Raw genomic sequence first — 22689 nt, 5'->3', positions numbered from 1 at the left:
TTGGTCAGGACAGCGCACTGGACCGCTCTTTTAATGGCTAAGCATCGCCCCTTGACAACCCTTGAGATATTTACGTTATTACCCAGCGTAGTACCATTCGCCTGGCTCCCTTGGCGAACTCGCACACACTTCCTGTAGCTGCGAGTGCCCCCCCCCCCCCCCCCCCCCCCCCCTCTTTGCCGCCGCCTCTGAGACAGAACGTCTTAATTTTCTTGAAAGTCATTTTATAGTTGTTAGGAGCAGCGACCCCCTCGCATTTGTTAGACTTCACTCGGCTCTGAGGAGCGTACATAAAAGGGCGTAGCTAACCTAACCCTTTTGGCCGACTCCCTGGCTCTCGACTCCATCGCCGCTCCACAGCTCCACCGCTTCACCGCTCCACCACTGCCTCCACCTTTTGTGTGCTCAAATCTCGAGACAATAATTTTTATGGCATAAAATTTTAGTTCTGCTCCAACTTTTTTTTTCCTCTTTTCCTTGCTGCGACGACGCGGGGCGAGTTGAAGGTGGATGTGTGGCAAGAAGAGGACAATCGTGCCTTGTCGCCATGTAAAACCAAAGTAAATTGCCATTTTTTCTAAGCACTTATTTTTTACTGCTTTGAGGATGAGAATGAAACTGGGGATGAGGATGAGGATGAGGCTGGGGCTGGGGCTGGGTCTGAAGCTGGGACTGAGCCGGAGGCTGGTTTGGTCCGGGGGAAGGCAGGAAAGTGACACAAGTGGCTTGCGTCAGGGGCTTAGAGCTTAGCTTCACAGTTTTGGCCCGCCTAACTGGCTGGCCGTGCACTGAGAGAAAAACATTCGCACGAATCGCAAGAATCCACATAGGGACTATGATACACAGAGGAAAATAAATACATCAACTGTGACTTTGAGTTGGTAATTTTAACGTCGCTTCAAAGCTCTAAAAACCATTTCAATGTCGTTTTTTGGAATATCCCCAGAAATGTTTAATATTTTATTATATATTAAAAGAATATTGTGATTGTAGTACTTGCCTCTCGAATTGCTTTCCTTCGCTTGCCAATGCTGAACCAAACATAGCACCCCGTTTTGCTCAGTGCATACTTACTCAGTGCTGGCGACGAGTAAGAAGTTTCGCTGTTGCCACAGAGCTTTGAAGTTCGGAGAGCTTCGAGAGCTGCGACAGCCATTTGTCGCGTCTAGACGGCGCTCCTTTGATATTCGCAGCGGAAAGGGAAAAGGACGAGCAAATAAAACCGGGAGTGGGTCAGGAAGCAGGGCAACTCGGAGGATGGAGGGCACCTCGGAAGATGGAGGAGGGTACCAGTGTTACCGCGCTAAGACAAACAACAATGGTCAGAAGCGGCATGCCAGACGACACTAAGTAATAAGCTGTGCGTAGTTGGGCTTCTTATGCAGTATTCAGCTTCGGCTTTGTGGACAAAGAGCTGAAGCTGCCACGCCCACAGGTCCACAAGGACCAGTGCCTCCTACACCCCGACTCCTGTTCCCCATTCCCCATTCCCCATTCCCCATGCCCATTTCATCCATCCAAATGCCTGCAACGGAGCGTTAAATGTTCTCCTAATTTTGCGCAAACGACTGTAAGAGGGTGGCTCAATTGAATTGAATGGCTCAGTGCGAGGTCCATAAGAAAAAGCCATCGTCTGGCCAAAATGGGGCCAACACCCTCGTTAAAAATGGCCCACCTCAACTTGAAAGTTGGATGTGTTGGCAGTTGGAGCCGCAAATCTGTTCTTCCTGAAGAGTTAACTAGGCGACATCCTCTCTCTCATCCTCCACACACTCAATCACCATTTTAATACGGGCCTGCTCAATTGCATTTCTTCTGTTCGACTGGCGTTCCATGTATGTTATGTATGTTGTATTTGCCCCAATAAAGGATCAAGTATGATGTGGCATAAAGGTACTGCTGGCAAAGCTGGGTAATTTATAATGCTAATACTACGACGAAATAGAAGCAAATTGTCGATCATGGGCAATAATCTTAAGAGCACCTATATTCCCTTTAAGTCTACTTATGGAAAGTTATATGAAAAGCAAGCATTTTCATGAATTCCTATGTATCTGTCGCTTTTGATCTCTTTTAATTGCAAATTTGTAGGGATTTATTTTATAATCAGCTGCAATGGAAATCCCACTTTTGGCTCGCATTTCCCCATTCAGCATTTACCTTCATCTGGCAGCAACTACTACTTCCTGCTACTTCCTGCTGCTTCCTGGTGGCTAATGAAAATAAAGGGCACTTTTTGGATGCCTCCTTCTTTCCTCGAAACCAAGCGACCATCTTGCCGTGGCAGTGCAAACTAAGCCGTAGTGCGGAAATTAGCAGATACACAGATAAATGGTGCCCGGCCTGCTCCTGGCCTATTAACAATTCGCCAGTTTCTGGCAAAAATGTTGGCCATGACTGCAGCTGCTGCTGCTGTGGCTGCTGTTGAGATTGCAATTGCAGAGTGGCCATTGCTCAGCAGGCCCTCTAATTTCTTGGATTGCTGCACAGCCAGTAGTTTTAAAGCCCGGTCTTTATTTTGGCACAGTTCGAGTGCAGCAACCGTGCCACATGCCCCAGTTACCACAGAACATCAGTTCATGCACTCCAAGCAAAAGTCTGCCATCGATTGTGATCGCTTCAAATGAAAGTTATGCATTGTATCCCAGTATCGATTCGATTTGAGTACTTAGTTTTGCAGCTCGCCTGCTTATGATATAATGCGATATGCATGGAACAGCTTTTATCAGTTCATCCGCTAGAAATATACGTGTTCACTGTACTCGTATCAATTTGTACACATATGTACATACAGATAGATATACGCCAGCGTAATTGTCATAATGAGAAAACACTTGACAATCGATTATGATAGATTCAAATGAAAATTGCCCATTATAATGGGGCTATTCGTTTCGATTCGTTTTGTTTTGTTTCGTTTCGATTCGAGGCGATTTGAGTCGATTTGAGTCGACACATTTGTAAGGTAAACACTAAACACACAACAAATGCGGACAGCATAATGAGCTGGTGGGCGTTTTTGGGCCAGAGTAGTTGGTAAGTGCACTTTTTTTGTACTTCCACGCCCCTCCGATCACTTGGCCATATGCACGAAACACAACTGTCGACAAATGGGTGCCCCCACACACACACACACGCACACACAGGCACACTCATTGCCATTACTAGTCCACATAATGCCACGGACTTATCGGACAGGACAGACAATTGGGCATCTCGGCGGTCGGTGGTAATTTGGGTCCTGAAAATGGATATATATGGATATATGGGTGTGGGTATACATATGTAGGGATATGTGTGGATATGTGGATATGTAGCTATTGGTATTGGTATTGGTATTGGTGTGGCAGTGATGGCTGGATCTACTGGAATCACCCATTAATAGGCGTTGTTCCTGACGATGAATTCATAAATAAGAAATACGTTGCGGCGGGGGGACAAAGTGAGGACGTGGTTCGTTGGAAATTACACCGACTGTCCATATCCAATACGATATGATTGATGCAAATTTCGTTGGGTCTTCCACACACACACACACACACACACACACACACACACACACTCGCATACATTTGGCCACGTTTGCATGTACGTGTTTTATTATTATGCACACTGAGCACATGGCATAATGCGTGTTGCTTGGTAAGCTCATCGAGCTGTGGAGCTCAGAGGTCGGAGGTCGCAGGTCGCGGTATCTGTGTCTGTGTCCGTGTGGTGTGTATGTGTGGTGTGCATGTGTGTGTGTGTGGTCAGGCCACATGACGTAAGCTGTAGCCCGCGATACTCGGTGTACTCAGTACACGCCGTGTCTCGGCCCAAAACAAATTAAATTGTATTACAAAAATGGCGCACGGTGAATGGCGAATAATGGCGAATGGCGAATGGCGAATGGCGGGGCTCTACGCAAAATGGCAACGCAGTTGCGTGTAATGTCCCGCTTCAGTGTGTGTGAGTGTGTGGTGTGTGAGAGTGTGTGTGCCCCACCCGGCGGGCGAGTGAGTAAGTGCATCGTAAATGAGTGGCACAATATTGAGCTCAACGCCCCGCCCGTTAACGATTTAAGCATAGAAATTCATAACGTCATGGCCATTTGCGTGGCATGACAGCAGGACGAGAGGATACAAGGATGGCAGGATGGCAGGATGGGGGGATGGGGGGATGGAGCGATGGATGCCAGGATGGTCAGGATGGCATGATGGCCACGATGGCAGGATGGCAGGATAACAGGATGGCAGGACTCCCCAAGCATCAATTATTCAAGCGACGATCTGCGGGGCGGAATATAGAGCTCAGATGCTAAATTATGCTGATATTATTTCAAATGGAAAATAAAAAGCTTAAATAATGCGCAAAGTGCTTTACGAGTGGGGCGACAGCAATTGGTACACGGTACCTACTGCGTCGAAATACTTCTAATCCTCACAAGTCTTTTGGTGAATTAAAAGAATTGAAATGTTATTTACTTCGCTAGTTTCCTGATGGCTTTGGGCCCAAATTATCCAAATCGCGGCAATCAAGTGCAACACTTTTCCAGCCTTCGTGTCTGGCCGTACTTTTCATCACTTTACTACACTTAAATAAAATTAACTGCATTAGGTAGAAGTCATTTTCAAATAAAGCCATTATATTTGTGCGCAAACTTCCAAAGATTATCGCCTGTATTAAAATTATTTACATTCAAAAAAAAGAATTCCGCTTGAGAAACAAACACTTTTATGATGCATTTCGCAAAATGATGGCCTAGGTTTTTGGCAAGTGTGCGGTGTTAAGAGATGAAGAACATCCATAGGGCAATCTTGTCTAGACTAAAGCTGGAGCTGGAGCTGAAGCTGAAGTTTAACTTTCGCAACCGAAGGCTGTGCAAAAAGTTTCGCCACCTCAAACATTTGCCTTCACACCCGTCTTCGCCAACTGATTTGTGTAGCGGAGAGACTTTAATCAAGAAAGTTCAATTTTTTTTTTCTTTCCTCCTCTGCGCTTTTTTTTTGCCATTTCTTTGCGGCGTTCTCGATAGCGAAAGTTTTGTCGCCTGTTGCCACTGCCACTATGCATGCTGAAGCGCTGATGAAGGGGATTCCCCACTCACCAACTTTGCAACTTCCCAGCTCCCAGCTCCCCACTTTCCAGTTTCCACTTGCCCACTTCCCACTTCCCACTTGGCAGCGCCCGAAGTGGAGCAAATTGAAAAGGGGCGTGGCCACGTGGCAGGTGGTGGACTTGCTGCGTCCACAGGCAAGGCGAAAGTCGTCGTCGCAGCTTCGACTGAAATTGAAAAACAAACTGCAGCTGGACAAGCTGGGGGCCAAGGAGCCAAGGAGCCAAAGGAGGAGCCATGAAGTTGCGGCCGGCAGGAGCAAGAAATTGAATATTTGATTAGGCGAGCAGCCAGATGACAGTTGAGTCCATCCTACATCCTCCATCCTCCATCCTCGCCAGCAACTATTGCTCTGGTATTCAGCCTCAGGCAAATGTCAGCTGGACTTGAACCCAAACCAGAACCAGAACTCGAACTGGACCGCCCCCACTACTTGCGAAGCAAATGAATCCTTAAAATGTCGCTGTGTCCGTGGCAACAAGCGAGAGATGATGATGATGGTCATGATGGGGATGATGTTCGCACTGATGATGATGATGGTGCAACATGCCCCATGTAATGTGGCATTGATTGCGCCACGATGAGCTGGCCTGGGAGTACTCACAGAACGCACCAGGATGCAACAGAATGCACAAGGATGCACCAGGATGAGCAAGGATGCACAAGGATGCACCAGGATGCAACGAAATGCACAAGGATGCACCAGGATGAGCAAGGATGCACGATGATGCAACAGAATGCATCAAAATGCCCCAGGATGCCACAGCTCACTATATATGCCCCCACTACTACACACGGCACTTGATTGGCAGGCGACACGTTGACAGGCGCGACTCACCGCGACTTATTGAGCCGTCGCGTGCAGCTTGCCAATTTTCGATATGGAAATGCACCTGGCCGCCAAACACCTGTCAGCGATTTAAATCCACGCAGATTGGCCAACGCAGCTGGCAAAAAAAAAAAAAAAAAAATGAAAAAAAACCTGCAAAAGAAAAGAAGAAATAAATACATTATACCCACGAATTTGCCAACATTGTATGCCTTAATTGCGGCCACACGTTTATGTTTATGGCGCAGTCAAGAAGCCATCCACGAAGCCATTAAGTGCATATAAAGTGGGCTCATTTCATCATCATTTCACCGCTGCTACGAAACTTAGAAGCAGTTTTCTGCCAGCAAAATATACATATATAATAATGTATACATCTACTAGAGATGTAAGGCTCGCAGCCGTATTAAAACTAAATTAAATGAATAAGGGGTATACTCTCTCTTTCATTGTTTTTCTTTCTCGAATTACAAGATAAATGGGATTTTATTCAGGCGGCAAATATCTATACACTTAAGCAACAACTGTTCGAATCGAAGGTGTTTAATAAGTAAAGGGTATCTCACTTGCGGTTATTGGTTTTTCGAGTTCTCGGTTAGCTACTGCAATAAATCCCCTTAAATCAACAAATAATAAACAGAAAGTTTATGAAATTCCATGAATTCCAGCCCTTTCATGGTAAAGCAACTCCCATCTTACAAATATCTGCCGCTTTCTATAACCCCCCATTTCCCTCAATTCCCCGCAATTCCCCCATTTTCCATTTAGTGGCATATACGCTTTTTAATAAAGCATCCAACTAAAAGAAATGGCAGACCGAGCGACGGGAAGATAGCAATTTCGGTCGTGTCCACCACTTCCACTTCCATTTCCACTCCCACACCCATTTCCATTTCCACTTGTGATTCCATTTCCATTCAGCTAAATGATTGCAATGACCGTTGAAGCGCGGCTAACCGAGCAACACTTGGGCGCCAATTCGACACAGAGTAATTTGCAAATAGGCTTAAAGTGCACTGTGGCCAAATAGCCCTGACTTTTGCCCCAAACACACAGAAAACAGATACATAGTTCGAAGGCTGACTTGGCTACTCAATGGAATGGCATTCATTGTGACATTCGCTGCAATGCTGATTTAAAGCATTATCCGGAGATGAAGTATATATTTGAATAAAACTTTAATACAACTTGTATTTAAATGCAGTCGCATTGCAAACAATCAACGTGACCGCAAAAGTTCGCCGTGTAGAAGGACAAATAACCATATTTGGCAGGAGTGCGCAGAAGTTTGCTGGCGAAAGAGCAAACACCCATAGAACTTTGCGAAACAAAAACACATGTGAAGAAGTGTTCTTGCATCGTTTGTCGCCATCAGTGGCGAAAAGCGACGAAAAGCTAATATGTATATAAAAATGTTTTTCTTTGCCCCCCCTTTAGCGGCAAAGCAGCGAGCACATGCTTTTATGGCTGGCTCTTTGAATAGCAGCTAGATTAACAATCGCATTCAGAGAGCAATTACAAACTAGAGTGCCACGTGGGCTGCGAACAGCCGAAGTGTGAATGCCCTAACATCAAATTACCTTGACTTAACTGAAACTTTTTCGAATTGAACAAGTCTCCTAACATATTCACTTTAAAGAAAACAAGTAACATTTTGTCTCAACTATTCAACAAATTTAAAGTGAACCTAACACCTTTGCTATTTCATAATGCCAACATAATGCTATATAAAACTGTATTATCCATTTAAATATGTGTCATTTTCCCTTTCTTTTCTGTGGAAACTGCCAGTCTATCTGTAGATACAGATACAGATACAGAGACGAAAAACACTGGGTCCTAACTGTGATGCCAACATTCGGATCAAAATTATAATAGCCTTGATGTTGATGTAGAAATACGCAAAGGAGCAAAGCTTTTTGGGGCTGAGTGGTGGTGAAAACCCTTGATGTAGACATTGCTATTGCTATTGCTATTGCTACTGTTACTTTAACGCGAATGGATCGGAAAAATAGGGCAAATCATAAAAGGGAAATAAATGCGCTTCATTTAGCAACAAATTGTTGTGACGACAGAATAACAAAAAATTGAATTCTTGTCCGCTTTCAACGGTTCAACAACTTTTGTTGCATAGACACACTTAAAATGCCATTGCCAATTGGCAGACGACAAAAGGAGAAGCACAGAAAGCATCGAAAGCATCGAAAGCAGGAAAAGTACCGAAAGCACTGAAAACAGTGGAAAACGAGAGAACAAAGCAGAAACGAGTAGAATACACAAAAAAAAAATGGAATAGAGCCAGGGAAAAGTGAATTGGGCGCCATAAAATGAACGAAAACCGAAACCAAAGCAATTAAATTTGTTTAAATCGATTTAATCTGACAATAGACAATGGGCCCACCGCCCGTCTGTCTGTCCGTCCGTTTGTCCGTCTGTCCGTGGATTTTCTGTCCGCGGACACAAAGTCCAGACCTCTGGACTTTCAGTTGGAGCAGTTCGGGTTCACTTCAGTTGGCATCATTTGAATATGGGGCCTGCCCGCCATATAGCAATTACAACCGCAATTGCCAATAAAATGACCACGTTAAATTCTATGGCAGTTTGCAGTCCGGAACGCGAAACCAATGACATGGCATGGGATGGAATGGGATGGGACGAAGCGGACTTAAGTTATTTATAAAACAATCAATTTGTATTGCCTGATTTATAAAAATGTGATGAAAAGATGAAATTGAAATCATATTTTTGCATTTCGAGCACGTTGCCGGGGGATTGAGCTAGATTTAGAAGCTCTGATTTTATTTGGCTGCCAACTGGTTTGTTCATAAACCAAATGGAATATTTTAAGGCAGTGGCTTACATTTGGCATGCCGATGCATTCACATTTTTCGGCTTAATGGACTGCTGTGCTGTTCTCGATACTTAAAGTTTTGCCAATCGACAAAGTTCTCAATGTAAAATTGAAGAATACGTCATAACTTCTGAATATACATACATTTATGCTTGTGGACGACGCTTAGTGCGCTTCGTCACTACGTGGGTTGATTTATGCTAATACAGGGTGCAGTATACTATACCATGTAGTTGCTTCTAATCTCGCTGAGCAGCGCATATGACCAAGTAAATATGGTAATTGGCCGACGGGGACAAAAGCAAGGATTTACAGCAACCCACAAATTTCACACACATATTACACAGAGAGCGGAGCTGAAAAGTTTTGTGGGGCGTTCGTTGTAAATGGCTGCGATTTCAATTCCAAAAGTTTGAGGTATTAATCCAAGTTTGGCGGTTTTTCGCCGGCAACTCTCTCCGCACGAAATTCCATCCTCACAAAACTGAAGGAGCTTTCTAAAACCCAAACCCATGCCAATCACCCAGTACCCAGAACACCGAGAACACCGAGAACACCCAGAACGCAAAACTCAGTGGCAAAACAACGAACGAAAACCCATTGAGAAAATATTTAACAAAGCGAAAAATTGCACCGCTTTTCTTTTATTTGCATATTTAATTTGTTTTGAGGTTTTTTCTATCCGAGCAAAAAAACCGCTGACACAGGCAGCGGCAAAAACCGAAAGAAAAAACAAAAAAAAACAAAAAAAAACAACAAATGGACAAAAATTGTGCACAAACAAAAGGAAAGCAAACAGCACACACGGGCATACACTCAAAGTATATTCAACCAACTGAACTGAATACACGAATACTCAAATACTCAAATACTCGAATGTACGTATCCACGAATGAAAAGCCCACTCAGCTCCGCCTCTTGATTTTCCCGAAGGCTCAAACTTGAAAACCCAAGCCCCACAATGCAAAGCTATCTGGGCCATCCAAAAATGTATCAAACTCACATCAAATATATGGATTTCTTTCTGTTTATTTACCAATATTTGTAATTATAAGCCGGCAATAAAGGCAACGCAAGTAAAGGGTAGTGGGAAATGCAGGATATTCAGGAGATTCACGAGTTGGAAATAGAAATGGTGTTGGGAAAGTATGCATTTGAAAACGCTTCAATTAAATTACTCTCCATTAAATCAACAAGGAGTTGTATGCAATCGGCTTTTAGTGCCCGGAGTATTTGCAGATTCTTTGCTCGAAATAACTACAAGTTCTTAAATATTTAATAAGTTCTGTGGAGAGAGGGAGAGGGGCTTTTGGCATTAAATAAAGTTTTTCTTAGCGGTGCAGCCACGTTGAACCAATATTTGTCCCATAGCCGCCATGGCCGGAAAATGGATCGACTGGGGAGCCAAGGAGCCAAGGAGCCAAGGAGCACGTGGCGCTTTTTTTTTTGGGGCTTTGGGAAGTGTTGACGTCACGAATAGCGCTTAATTAAAGCGGAATACCCGGCTCAATGCTAAAGAGGCGGTCCTTCGTCCTTCAGCCGCACAAACTCACCATTTTTTGTGTCTTGTTTGCACTTGCTTAAGAGCAAAGCCACCCAGTTCCCACTTCCCAATCCCCACTTCCCAATCTCCATCCCAATATGATGGTGAAAAATGAAGGGAGGCGGGGGGCCAGCTTGGCAGCGATGCCGCAAGTCAGTTAGAAGCCGCAAACTGTCACAGTTTAACAACATTTTCATTAATCAAGCCGCCGCCGCTGTTCTCTGTTCATCTCAGCTTTTCCCTGCTTTTCCCTGCTTTTCCCTGCATTTCCCAGCTTTTCCTGCTTTTCTGCCACCTGAAGAGCTGGCCAAAAAGAAAAAGGACTAAACAGCAGATTAAGGGGACGGAGACGAGGACGAATCCGCATCGGAATCCTTGTTTCTGCCTTTGTCGTCCCGCTGTGTCAATCTCTTCTGCAGATTCCTCCGGCTCCGAGTCGGTGGACTTTGTCGTGTGGCTGGGAGATTCCACTTTCCCCGGCACTTTCTCCACCCCGAAAACCCTTTTTAATTATGGCGCGAATTCCTTCATTTGATTTATTCACTCGCATTTGCTCGAAAGTGACAAAAACTGCATGATGATGAGAGGGATTAAATATCTTGATAGACAACAATGGCAATATAATCAGATATATTTAGGTGGGTTTCCATATAAAGGACGAGTCATTAGTGGCAGTCATTTCAGCTAAGTACAATTAATTATGCTATTTAACATTCCTGTATATTACATATATGTATACATATATTTTAATGTGTTTGTTAACTTGAATTTGCACAAGAAAGTTACTGGCTTGAATGCAACTTGAATGTTTCCTTGCATATAAATCATAAGCAAAATAAGTTTAATTAGCATTTAAATACTCAGAAAATGTTTCTTTAATTAATGGTTCTTTGAAGCCATCGCATTTACTCGCACATATGTACATATGTATATGCAAATAGCAGGCATGCGATCAATTTGTAATAAAACTTGCTGCTCCTGCGAGACATGGAGAACATAATCCTCTTATATCGGGACCACACCAAGCCATATATAGTATGTAGTATACACCAAGTAGACATCATATATACATATGTTGTGTTATGCGGTAGCTGCGAATACCGCGCTAATTACCCAATCCCATTGATGGCACACAACAAACTTTTGCCAATAAGGCAGAGGGATTTCTGGCCTTGCCGCTAATGTCTCACCTTTTGCCTCGTTAGCAACCCCTGGGTCCGGTTATCCCCCCATCCCCATCCCCATCCCCATCCCCAACCGCATCCGCATCGGTATCCTTGTCCATGTCCTCCTCGTCCCTTTGGACAGGCAGAAAGTCGGAGTTAAGCCCACACTTTTCGGAACACTTTATTAATTGACAAACTCTCTGCATTCTTTTTTTTTCGCATTTCCTTCAGGTGAAAAGAGCAGCGACAAGAGCAGGAGAAGCACGGCTATTCGCGAGCTTAGAGCCCACCACTGTCCGCCGGGACATTAATTAATCACGGCCTTGTCATTCGCAAGGATCGAGGAGTGGCCAAAGCGGCCAAACAAACAGGAGTAGAGGAGTACTGGAGTACAGGAGTACAGGAGAAGGGTGCAGAAATCAAATTAACAGTGCGTCAAAAGGATTAACCCCGTGCAGCCAAGGCAGCCAAGGGCAGAAGCAGGGTTTGGAGTTGGAGTTGGAGTTGGAGCACGGAACACGAAGCACGTAGCACGTAGCACGAGTAAACCAACCGACCGAACCGGGATCCACATTCCAGGGTCAGCGGGTTACGCAGTTTGGAGCTTAGTTTGCAGCGTAGTTGCGAAGCTGCCTCCTTTGGCACGTGTTCGGCGGCTCGTCGTCGCGGATTAGCGATAAATCCCGATACAGCCGCACCACAACGAACGACAAATCACAGCCAGATTCACAACCACATCCACAACCACATCCACATCCACAACCACAGCCAGATTCAGATTCAGATTCAGATTCAGACCCACAGACACAGACATCGACGCAGACTTGGAGCCACAAGCAGCGATGATGGGCAACCGAGCGGAGGGGAACGGACGACTGGGCATCCTCCTGCTGCTGGGAGTGCTGGTGGTGCTCATGGCACTGCCACCACCCACCGCGGGCACCACCGACTGGATGCAGAGCTGCGGCACCTGCCACTGCCAGTGGAACTCGGGCAAGAAGAGCGCCGACTGCAAGAACAAGGCGCTCACCAAGATACCGCAGGACATGAGCAACGAGATGCAGGTGCTGGACTTTGCCCACAACCAAATACCCGAGCTGCGGCGCGAGGAGTTCCTACTGGCCGGGCTGCCCAATGTGCACAAGATCTTTCTGCGCAACTGCACCATCCAGGAGGTGCATCGCGAGGCGTTCAAGGGACTGCACATCCTCATCGAGCTGGACATGTCGGGCAATCGCATACGGGAACTGCATCCGGGCACGTTCGCCGGCCTGGAGAAGCTGCGCAACGTGATCATCAACAACAACGAGATCGAGGTGCTGCCCAACCATCTGTTCGTCAACCTGAGCTACCTGTCGCGCATCGAGTTCCGCAACAATCGCTTGCGACAGGTGCAGCTGCACGTCTTCGCCGGAACGATGGCGCTGAGCGCCATTTCGCTGGAGCAGAATCGCCTCTCGCATCTGCACAAGGAGACTTTCAAGGATCTGCAGAAGCTGATGCATCTGTCGCTGCAGGGCAACGCTTGGAACTGCAGCTGCGAGCTGCAGGACTTTCGCGACTTTGCGATCAGCAAGCGACTATATACGCCGCCCACCGACTGCCAGGAGCCGCCCCAGCTGCGCGGCAAACTGTGGAGCGAGGTGCCATCGGAGAACTTCGCCTGCCGGCCGCGCATCCTCGGCTCCGTGCGCTCCTTCATCGAGGCGAATCACGACAACATCTCGCTGCCCTGCCGCATCGTCGGCAGTCCGCGTCCCAATGTCACCTGGGTGTACAACAAGCGGCCATTGCAGCAATACGATCCCCGGGTGCGCGTCCTCACCTCTGTGGAGCAGCTGCCGGAGCAGACCACCCAGGTGCTCACCTCGGAGCTGCGCATTGTCGGCCTGAGGGCCTCCGACAAGGGCGCCTACACCTGTGTGGCAGATAACCGTGGCGGACGTGCGGAGGCCGAGTTCCAGCTGCTTGTGAGCGGCGACTATGCCGGCGCCGTTTCCGCCTCCGATGGCATGGGCATGGGCGCCATTGGAGCACCAACCCTGGATCCGCAGACGAACATGTTCCTCATCATCTGCCTGATCATCACCACGCTGCTGCTGCTGGTGCTCGTGGCGGTGCTGACGCTCTTCTGGTACTGCCGTCGCATCAAGACCTACCAGAAGGACACCACCATGATGAGCGGCGACGGCCTGATCTCCTCCAAGATGGACAAGACGCACAACGGCTCCATGCTCGAGGGCTCCGTCATCATGGAGATGCAGAAGAGCCTCCTCAACGAGGTCAATCCCGTCGAGAAGCCACCGCGCCGCACCGACATCGAGAGCGTGGATGGTGGCGACGACGTGCTCGAGATCAAGAAGACGCTGCTCGACGACACCGTTTATGGTGAGTAGAATATTTCACAAATAATTTTTATAGTTTTGCATGCAAAATGAGCCAGAATGTTCTAATTAAAATAGACATAATTGGGTGGGAAAAAAAACAAGTTTTTAATGCAATAATAATAATAAAAAAACAAAACTATAAAAGGCTATATTTTAATTATGGCTACGTAAACCAACTCTCGCAATCAGAACTATTTTAATATTGAAATGCATTTGCACAAATGCCTTCCATTTAAGCGCGAAAATGTTAAGGATTTAAGTTTTTATTGCCAGACTAAATTGTAACCACACATGCTGGCCATGATTGCATATTTTATTCCGTCATTACTGTTTATTATTTGTAAAAACTGCGTATTTAGTGGCCAACTAAATCCAAAGTGTGGCTCCATTTCCATATCCATATCCATATACTTTTTCCACACCTAATGCAATTGCCACTCGCCAGTTGTTGCTGCTGTTTCAATCAGCAGTTGTGATTATGGCCTGGCTTTTTCAATAAAAATCATAAATTGCCATTGTTGCGGGGTCAGAAAAAGCAGGCAAATTGCCGTGTAATGTTAATAAATGACATGACAAAGTTTGAAAAAAAAAAAAAAAGCGGGAGATCTCATGCTCCTTGAAGATATTAGTTAACATGCCAGCCTACTTTTCACACGGAATTTACGAGTAGTGCAAAAGTTGTGCGATTTAATAACGAGCTATTTTATGTGTCATCATGGCGGTTGAGCAGCAAATGATGCGAGACGCTTGTCAACACGGCATGTTCGTCTCTATTGGGACAGAGTTTCAGAGTTTCCATCTGGCATTCCATGGCACTCCAGGACGTTTGTCAGCGGAATGACCATGCCAATGCCAATGCCAATGCCAATGCCAATTCGTGTGCCAATGCAAACACACTTGTATTTTCGCGGAAAAGGCAAAACACCGAAATTTCATTTGCCCCGGGTTCCCCCAAATGGTTAACCTGGCCTCCTGGATCTCCTGGGGCCAGGCGGTCGCTTGTTTGCTTAAAATTTCCCATTGCCCATCAACTATTTGGGAAAGCGCAGAGGCCACAGAACCAACAATGTTTGGCAAACACAACAGCATTACATAGTCGCAGAAGCATTGCCATGGCAATATTAAACGATTCTGTCAAACTAAATTAGCCGCGTAAATCACGGGGATTCGCGATGAATCTATTAGCTAATCTAGCACTTGATGTTGCCACATTCGATGGCCAGTCACTACCCATTAGTCATCACATGAATGGATGTCTGTGGATGTCTGAACAGGAGGCTTGATATCTTAATGATGAGATAAGTAGGTCAAAGTCACAGTAGTACTATATACGCTATGTAGGCAGAAGAACTTTAGTTACGCCACGTTTCGCTTTAGCAGTTTGTATATTAGAGCTATAGCACACTGTGCATAAGTATCATGGTTTATATTATAATCCATCACCTTCGCATTTTCTTCAAATCTCTTCCCGTGGCACGGGGATATGCAATAAAATAATAAAATAAACTAAAACAAACAAGAAAGAAGCCAATTGCTGTTGACACTCGAGTGCACTGACAATGGCAAAGACAATTGAATGCAATTGATGGACCTGGACCACACTGCACTGGACTGGGATGAACTGAACTGAACTGAACTGAAGCGAGCTCGTGTCACTTAAGCCGCCCAGTGTTCCCTGTCCGATGGGGCAAACGAGCAGTGACATGTGCCAAGTGTGCTCCGTATCCACGGCGAGGGATTACCCAAGAATCATAATATTTTTCAAAAGAAATGGCTGTCAAAACTATTTCGCACGGACGCGGAAATGCCGAATGCCGGATTATGCCACAGAGGGCTTTGCGATTCACATAACTATTGAATATCCCCCCAAATACATAAAGCATTGTAGGAAAATCAAACGGAATTAATCCCTCCTTTTTGTCCACGCAACACAAGCTCCTCCTGGCAATATATTCGAATTCGAATTCGTTCGAAATGAATTGCATAGGAACTGCACAAAGGACTGGGATTATGGTAAAGAAAAAATGTATTTTTCAATGGGTTGGTGCTGCTGCCTTTAATGCTTGACCACTGGCAGTTGATTAGCGTAGGATTTAAGATCATATCTCGCATCTAGATGTAGTTAATAGATACTGGCAGTTAATAATGTAAACCAACTCTCCATTTCTCCATTCCAGTGGCCAATCACTCGCGCGATGAGGAGGCCGTCTCAGTGGCCATGTCGGATACGACGACCACGCCCCGATCTCGACACACCTACGTGGATGATGCGTACGCAAACAGCTTGCCACCGGATCTGCTGGCCTTTCCCGCCCGCGTGCCGCCCACCTCGCCCTCGATGCAGTCCTCGCAGTCGAACATCCCCGACCAGGTGATCTACGGCATCCGCTCGCCGCCGTCGCTGACCAGTCCGGTCTACACGCACATGACGCCGCACGGCATCTACGGCACCAAGACGATGACGGCACCGCACAACGGCTTCATGACGCTGCAGCATCCCAAGTCGCGCAACCTGGCGCTCATCGCCACCGCCAACAGCAGTCGCCAGCACCAGCATCAGCATCACCACCAACTGCAGCAGCATCAGCAGCAGCAGCAGCAACAGCAGCAGCAGCAGCAACATCCGCTGGCCAGCACATCGCCCTTCCTGCCCGCACCGGTCGTCTACTCGCCGGCCACGGGCGTGGTCATGAAGCAGGGATACATGACCATTCCGCGCAAGCCGCGCGCCCCCAGCTGGGCGCCCAGTACGTCCGGCGCCGCTGGCCACGGAACCATTCAGCTAAGTGAGTTCCAGAGCCCCACATCGCCGAATCCCAGCGAGACGGGCACAGCCACCACAGCGGAACTGCAGGCGGAGCCCGTGTACGATAACTTGGGACTGCGCACCACCGCCGGCGGCAACTCCACCCTCAATCTGACCAAGATCGCCGGCTCGCAGGCCGCTGGTCAGCAGTACTCGATGCGGGACCGGCCACTTCCGGCTACGCCCAGCCTCACATCGGTGTCCTCGGCGACCAATGCCAGCAAGATTTACGAGCCCATACACGAGCTGATTCAGCAGCAACAGCAGTTGCAACAGCATCAGCAGCAGCAGCAGCAGCAGCAGCGACTGGGCTCCATGGACACGGAACCCCTGTACGGAGTTCGGCAACAGGGGATCACGATACTGCCCGGCTCCAGCATTAGTGGGGCCGGACTGGGCCACGCCGCCTACCTTTCACCCGGCTCGGGTGCTGCCGTCTCGCCGAGTCACGCCAGCAGCAGCGGCGACTCCCCGAAGGCCGCCAAGATCCCACCACGCCCACCACCGAAGCCCAAGAAGAAGATGTCCGTGACGACGACGCGCAGCGGCCAGGGCAGCACCAGCCAGCTCTTCGACGACGAGGGCGAGGATGGCACCGAGGTCTAGTTTGGCACCCACGGCGATCCCCATCGTCGCACCCAGCTGGCGATGTGATGCACAATAACCAATTGAATCGAGATGCGATGGAATGGAATGTCGCTGCTGACAGCGAGCAGCAGTAGATGCGGATCGAGGCATGGGGAATCCATGGCGGGCTAAAAGCTGGAGCTGATAACTTTATTGCGTAGAGGGAAGCGTTGCAGCCCCCAGTAGACAACAAAATACAACATCAACATCAACATCAACATCAACATGAACATCAACATCCGCTGTTGCGGCTTGTAAAAATAGCCGGCGGAAGGATTCTGTTCCGTGGTTCACGCCACTGCGTGACTTGTGTGCCAAACGACTGATGTAGGTTTTAGTAATTAAATCGATGAACATGCAACACAACAGGCAAGAAAGGCAAATGCGACGAGCAATATGTAATCGTCAGCGAGCTAGATGATGGTTACATGGTTGAAAAGCAAATAGACAGAGACTCAAATCCGTTAGGGCGATGAAGTCGCACTTAGAAGCATCAAATCCCAAATTCGTATAGGCGGATTATACGTAAAACCCAATTTTAAAACCACCTTTTTTTGTGTAGACTATAGCTAGTTCGGTACAAAATGCATTATTCGTATATAAAGAGACATACATATATATACACACCACACACAATTTTAAACTTATATGAACCCTAGAACAAGAAATATCCTATTATGAACAAGTATACATAAAGAACTTTCAAATCAACGACAGTTTGTTTAAGCGCAATGAAGAGGAATAAAACACTTAATTTTTTCCAAATTTTTTAAAATTGTAAATGTAAAGGCATACAGTTAATCGCATTAGGCTACCATATATAGATACATATATATATATATATATATATTAATGATATATACTTATATTAGTGTAAGGAACCACTTGCATCCTTAATTTTTTTTTTAGTTTTACGAAAGCCACCACGCGATTCGGGAATTAAACTACATGAAAGTATATTTATAGCGGGTAAGTTTGTTAAGTGCGTTTAGCGGTAGGATAAAGAGTTTGCATTCGCAATTAAAACAATGAATTGAAACTTCTATGTATACATATAGTCTAGAGGGAGGGCGCGCAGCTATAATTACGATTGTACTAGTTATAAAGACATATTAAATAAATTTGTATGTACATGGACTCACGTATGACATTCTAGGCATTAAATATACACCCAATCTCCCATTACCACAACCACTGCGAAGAAACGAAAAGTTATAGGCAAGGCGTTGGCTTATTTCCATGTACCATTTCCGCGAAAACACTCCAAAACCGTCAAATTACCTTCACCCGACTCATTTAGTATGCAAACGAACGCATATGCAAGGCATTCATCATCAGTACGAATATACCCGCAAAGTAATGTGAAGTCCAATGGGTAACATTGGACGGCACAGAAACGACTACTTTACTACGCTGGTGGTAAAGTTGCAGTTGAGTCCAGACAACGCCCACCATTCTTTGCCATGCTGTACGATATTTGCCAATCAACCTGCATTTTCCTATTATTTATACCAATTATACGCCTAGTTTCCTGCAGCGCACTGGCAATCCACTGGCATGCAGATGCGTTTTTATTTAATAAAAATGCACTCTCGGGCACTGCCAAACTACTTCATTTCGAGCGTGTGGGGAAAATTGACGAGGACACTCTAAAGGAAATGTGGCTTGTTGCCCCAGGCAGGCCTGAAAAAAAAGAGAGTTGAGGAGAGTTAAGAGCCAGTGCTTTCAATAGATATAGACGTGTAAAGAACCGCCCCAAACTTGCCCCTAGAAAATCGTTACTTGATGTGGGTTTACTAGGAGAATCAACGAAACTACGAGTGTACACCCCCAACCCATACTTGGTTTTAAATAAGCAAAAGTATTACGTAAATCATAAGTTACCTTACCATTTTTATTGTGCTCGTTTTTTTTTGTATTCGCAGTTATTTACAGAGTAATTATTTATAAAGTTTGCTTTCGAATTTGGACAAACGCAACATGATTGTAATAAATATCTCAGAAATTCAAAGCTCTATACAGGCATTTTGTAAAACCACAAACAGATACAGAAACAGAAAGAAATACAAAAAAATATTGTAACGTTGCGAACAATTTGTTCAAATTAGCTCAAAATCAAAACAATTATAATTATAAATTGTAATCTAACTGTAATTGCTAGAAGGGTTCTTATATATACGTTTTTTTTATCATTTTGCATAATTTGCCTAACATATAAAATATTGAAATAAAATATGAATAAAAGGAATCCAACCAACCAGGTGTTTTCTTACTCGAACGCGACTTCCTTTCAGCCACCACATATTCACAGGTTGCTCGACTATTTTCTGCACTGTATGTCGACAGCTTATGTCAATTATAAGTAAGATAGCTAAAAGTATTACGTTACATTAAAAGGAAATAATGAATAATACTAAATAACACTTAGTACCAAATACTAAATACTAAATAATACTAAAAATACTAAATAACACTTAGTAATAAATACTAAATAATACTAAAAATACTAAATAACAGCAAATACTAAATACTAAATAATACTAAATACTTAATACTAAAAATACTAAATAATACCAAAATATAGGTGCCCTCCTCTGCGCTTCTCAAAAGTTATACATAAGCAAACCCCTTTTTCGATGAAATTTTTAAAAATACTAGTTGTGAGTGTGTGGTGCAGTGATTTTAAGTGGCAGCAGAGGATACTACAATGTGATCTCGACCTACTGGAGGAAGAGCCTGAGCTAGCCATTTTCCAGGAGCTACAACCAGCTGTGAGCTCTGACGTGGAAAGAGCTTGAGGAAAGGGGTGAGTACCTGGTGTCTGCGAGACACCCGAGTGTTTACGAGAAATAAATAAGTGTTTTAGCCACACATAACTTTTTGGGCACTTGCTTTTTTCTGTCAGTTTGCATTCTATATCTTTTGTTATGAGTGCCGAGTGCATTAATTCGGGTGCACGCACACCAGGGTGCTTGCAGACACCCGAATATTTTGAGCGGGTGTTTGAAAGTACCCGCGGTGCCCAGTGTGAGTGGCACCCGGCACTCAAATGTGTTGAGTGTGAGTAGGGTGGAAAAAATGCCACTTTTGCAGTTCTCTGTTAGGGAACATAAAACTTATATTGAAATCAACTTTTAAACAAGCCACTATGGGAAATTTGACCCCTTTTTCTGGCCAAAACCCATTTTCTGAAAGTCGGAATATTACAATAATATTTAGTTTTTTTGTTTTATTTATTAAGTGAAGAATCTGTACATCATATATTGTATCTTAACATCACAGGGGAGAAATATTCTAGGGGTAACCAAACACTAATATTTAGTGTACGCATTCATAATTGACCAATCTTTAGTGCTGCATACCAGAAATTTTAATAGATGGCGCCACAACAAAGAAATCAGCTGTTTTGAATAGAGATTTAAAGTGATTGCAGCAGATTGCATCAATGAAATATACCTCATGTTGTAGCTTATTTAATTCTTGTTCAGATTATTGTAATTTTAAGAACCACTTTTACCGATTTTGGGAGAATTTATAGATTTTAGACTTAACCCTACTTTTCCAAATTCAGAGTAATCTCATGCTAAACGGGAGTTGCTGAATTGTTTCGTTATTTTTATTGGTACTATTTTTGTTAACTTCTGTAAAATAATAAAGTATATAAACTCTATCACGAAATCAGTTGTTTTGGCTGAGATAAGAAAAAGCATGAAAAATGAGAGAAAGCCTTTACGAAAATTAATAATAAAAATATAAGGGACTGTGCCACGCCCCCAGTTTTTGGGGTAAGTTTAGATATGGTCTAGTGCAAATTAATGCAAAAAAAAAAATTAAATATCTTTATTCGTTCTGGAGTTATTAATTACAAAAAATAGAAAGGGCGGTGCCACGCCCACAATTTTTGGTACCATAAGAGATATGGACTAGTGTAACCCCATACAAAAAACACCAATTGAATATCTCTCCCCGTTCTGGAGTTATTAATTTAGGCCAGAAAAAGTGGTCAAATTTCCCATAGTGCAAGCCAGTGTCTGTGTGTGTGTGCGTAAAGGACAGCATGCTGCACACGCCCGAAAGCATGCAACACTTTTTTGTAAGACATCGCAGAATGTTGCCCAAAAGTTTCTTGTTATTCCATTTACTTGTATCGGCAAAGAGCATGCTGTTTTTCAGCAGAAATGTGCAGCACGAATGTATATAATTGACCAGCATTAACAAAAATGTCGTTGTAGTCATGTAACACGAAAAATCTAGGTCTCCGGTACAAGGATCCTCCGCCAAATGAACCAGGACTTCTGGCACACCACGCGAAATGGCGTACTGTCTACTTTTTAATGGATTTAATGGATATTTGTTTGCAACACACAACGCATTTCAGAACATTGTCTTGGCGCACTTAAGTAGGCAATGCATTTTGTAACAATCTAGCAGTGGGTATCCCACAGTCGTGTAACTCAGTTCCATCCTTCTTTCTTGGGAAAAAGCGGACAAGCAAGCTGAGGGAAGCAAGGCACAGAGCTCGACAGTAACAACAATGTAGTTCCAAGGAAGTAGACAGCCGGGCGAAGCAGAGGGAGCGAGCTGCCCTGCCGAGGAAGCGCACAACTATATCTGAAAATTGGACAGCTTGACAGCCAAAGACCTTTTCATAAACAAGCGCAGCTTCTGTGTCCTGAGATTAGGACAACAACAGCACGGGCGAAAGGAGCGTCGCATTAAGGTGCAGATCCAATACAAATCTCTAAATCCGTTTTGTCATCGTCCTAAGCTAACAACTATTTTGTGAGCTACAAAATTGTGCAAAAAGACAATCCCAATCGCAATCCCATAGCAAAAGGGTGAAGAATTCTGCAAGCTCTGTTGTCAGCCGAAAATTCAAGTCTTGACTCCTGACAACTTCACAAATTACAATTTGGTTAAATAAGCAGCGCCACTTAAGCATCAACCTATTGTATAGCTAACAGGCATAGCTATCAAATCACATATTTCGTGTCGGATAATTTATTCTATAAATTCATTCTTTGACCAATTTGATTAAAATGGAAATTTCCCGTCGGCTTCAATGGCAATTGAATGGGTTATAATTGATTTTAATTAAAAATGCCATTGTTTTGGCCCAAAACCGGAACATTTTTGGTTGGAAAAACAGAATAATAACTTCTGGCTAACATTTAACGGTGTTTTTTTCATCATAACGTGGCTGAAGGGTTCTTGAATTAAAGCAAGCTAACGTTTCCCATTACTTTTCAGTTTATTTTCAAAAATAATTTTAAAAACAATTTCGGCAAATTTAAACATTTTGTTTTCAGGCGTAATACGAGTATCACGGTTTTTAATATCAAAGCCCTTTCGTTTTCGTTGACTGTTTCCTGACCCAAAAGTTAA

General features: G+C 44.7%; 1 protein-coding gene and 1 long non-coding RNA gene across 2 annotated transcripts; both read left to right on the top strand.

Moving 5' to 3' along the window:
* Positions 1–12178: 12178 nt before the first annotated feature.
* LOC120455283 lies at positions 12179–18441 on the top strand. The gene is made up of 2 exons (XM_039641316.2): positions 12179–13872; positions 16049–18441. The coding sequence occupies exons 1-2, from the start codon at positions 12327–12329 to the stop codon at positions 17281–17283; spliced, it is 2781 nt and encodes a 926-aa protein (XP_039497250.1). The 5' UTR covers positions 12179–12326; the 3' UTR covers positions 17284–18441.
* Positions 18442–19970: 1529 nt separating this feature from the next.
* On the top strand, positions 19971–22349 carry LOC120455071. Its single transcript, XR_005616711.2, has 3 exons — positions 19971–20110; positions 21537–21704; positions 21763–22349. It is a non-coding gene; the product is annotated as an uncharacterized LOC120455071 (long non-coding RNA).
* Positions 22350–22689: the final 340 nt, after the last annotated feature.

The sequence above is a fragment of the Drosophila santomea genome, chromosome X (genome assembly GCF_016746245.2).
Source record: "Drosophila santomea strain STO CAGO 1482 chromosome X, Prin_Dsan_1.1, whole genome shotgun sequence".
Classification (NCBI taxonomy): domain Eukaryota; kingdom Metazoa; phylum Arthropoda; class Insecta; order Diptera; family Drosophilidae; genus Drosophila; species Drosophila santomea.
This window is presented reverse-complemented; position numbering and strand designations above follow the sequence as displayed.

Excerpts from the sequence above, each read along its gene's own strand:
- LOC120455283 (XM_039641316.2), top strand. The coding sequence starts at position 12,327 with ATGATGGGCAACCGAGCGGAGGGGAACGGACGACTGGGCATCCTCCTG. Across the intron at positions 13,873-16,048 it reads GCTCGACGACACCGTTTATG|TGGCCAATCACTCGCGCGAT; the intron begins GTGAGTAGAATA and ends TCTCCATTCCAG.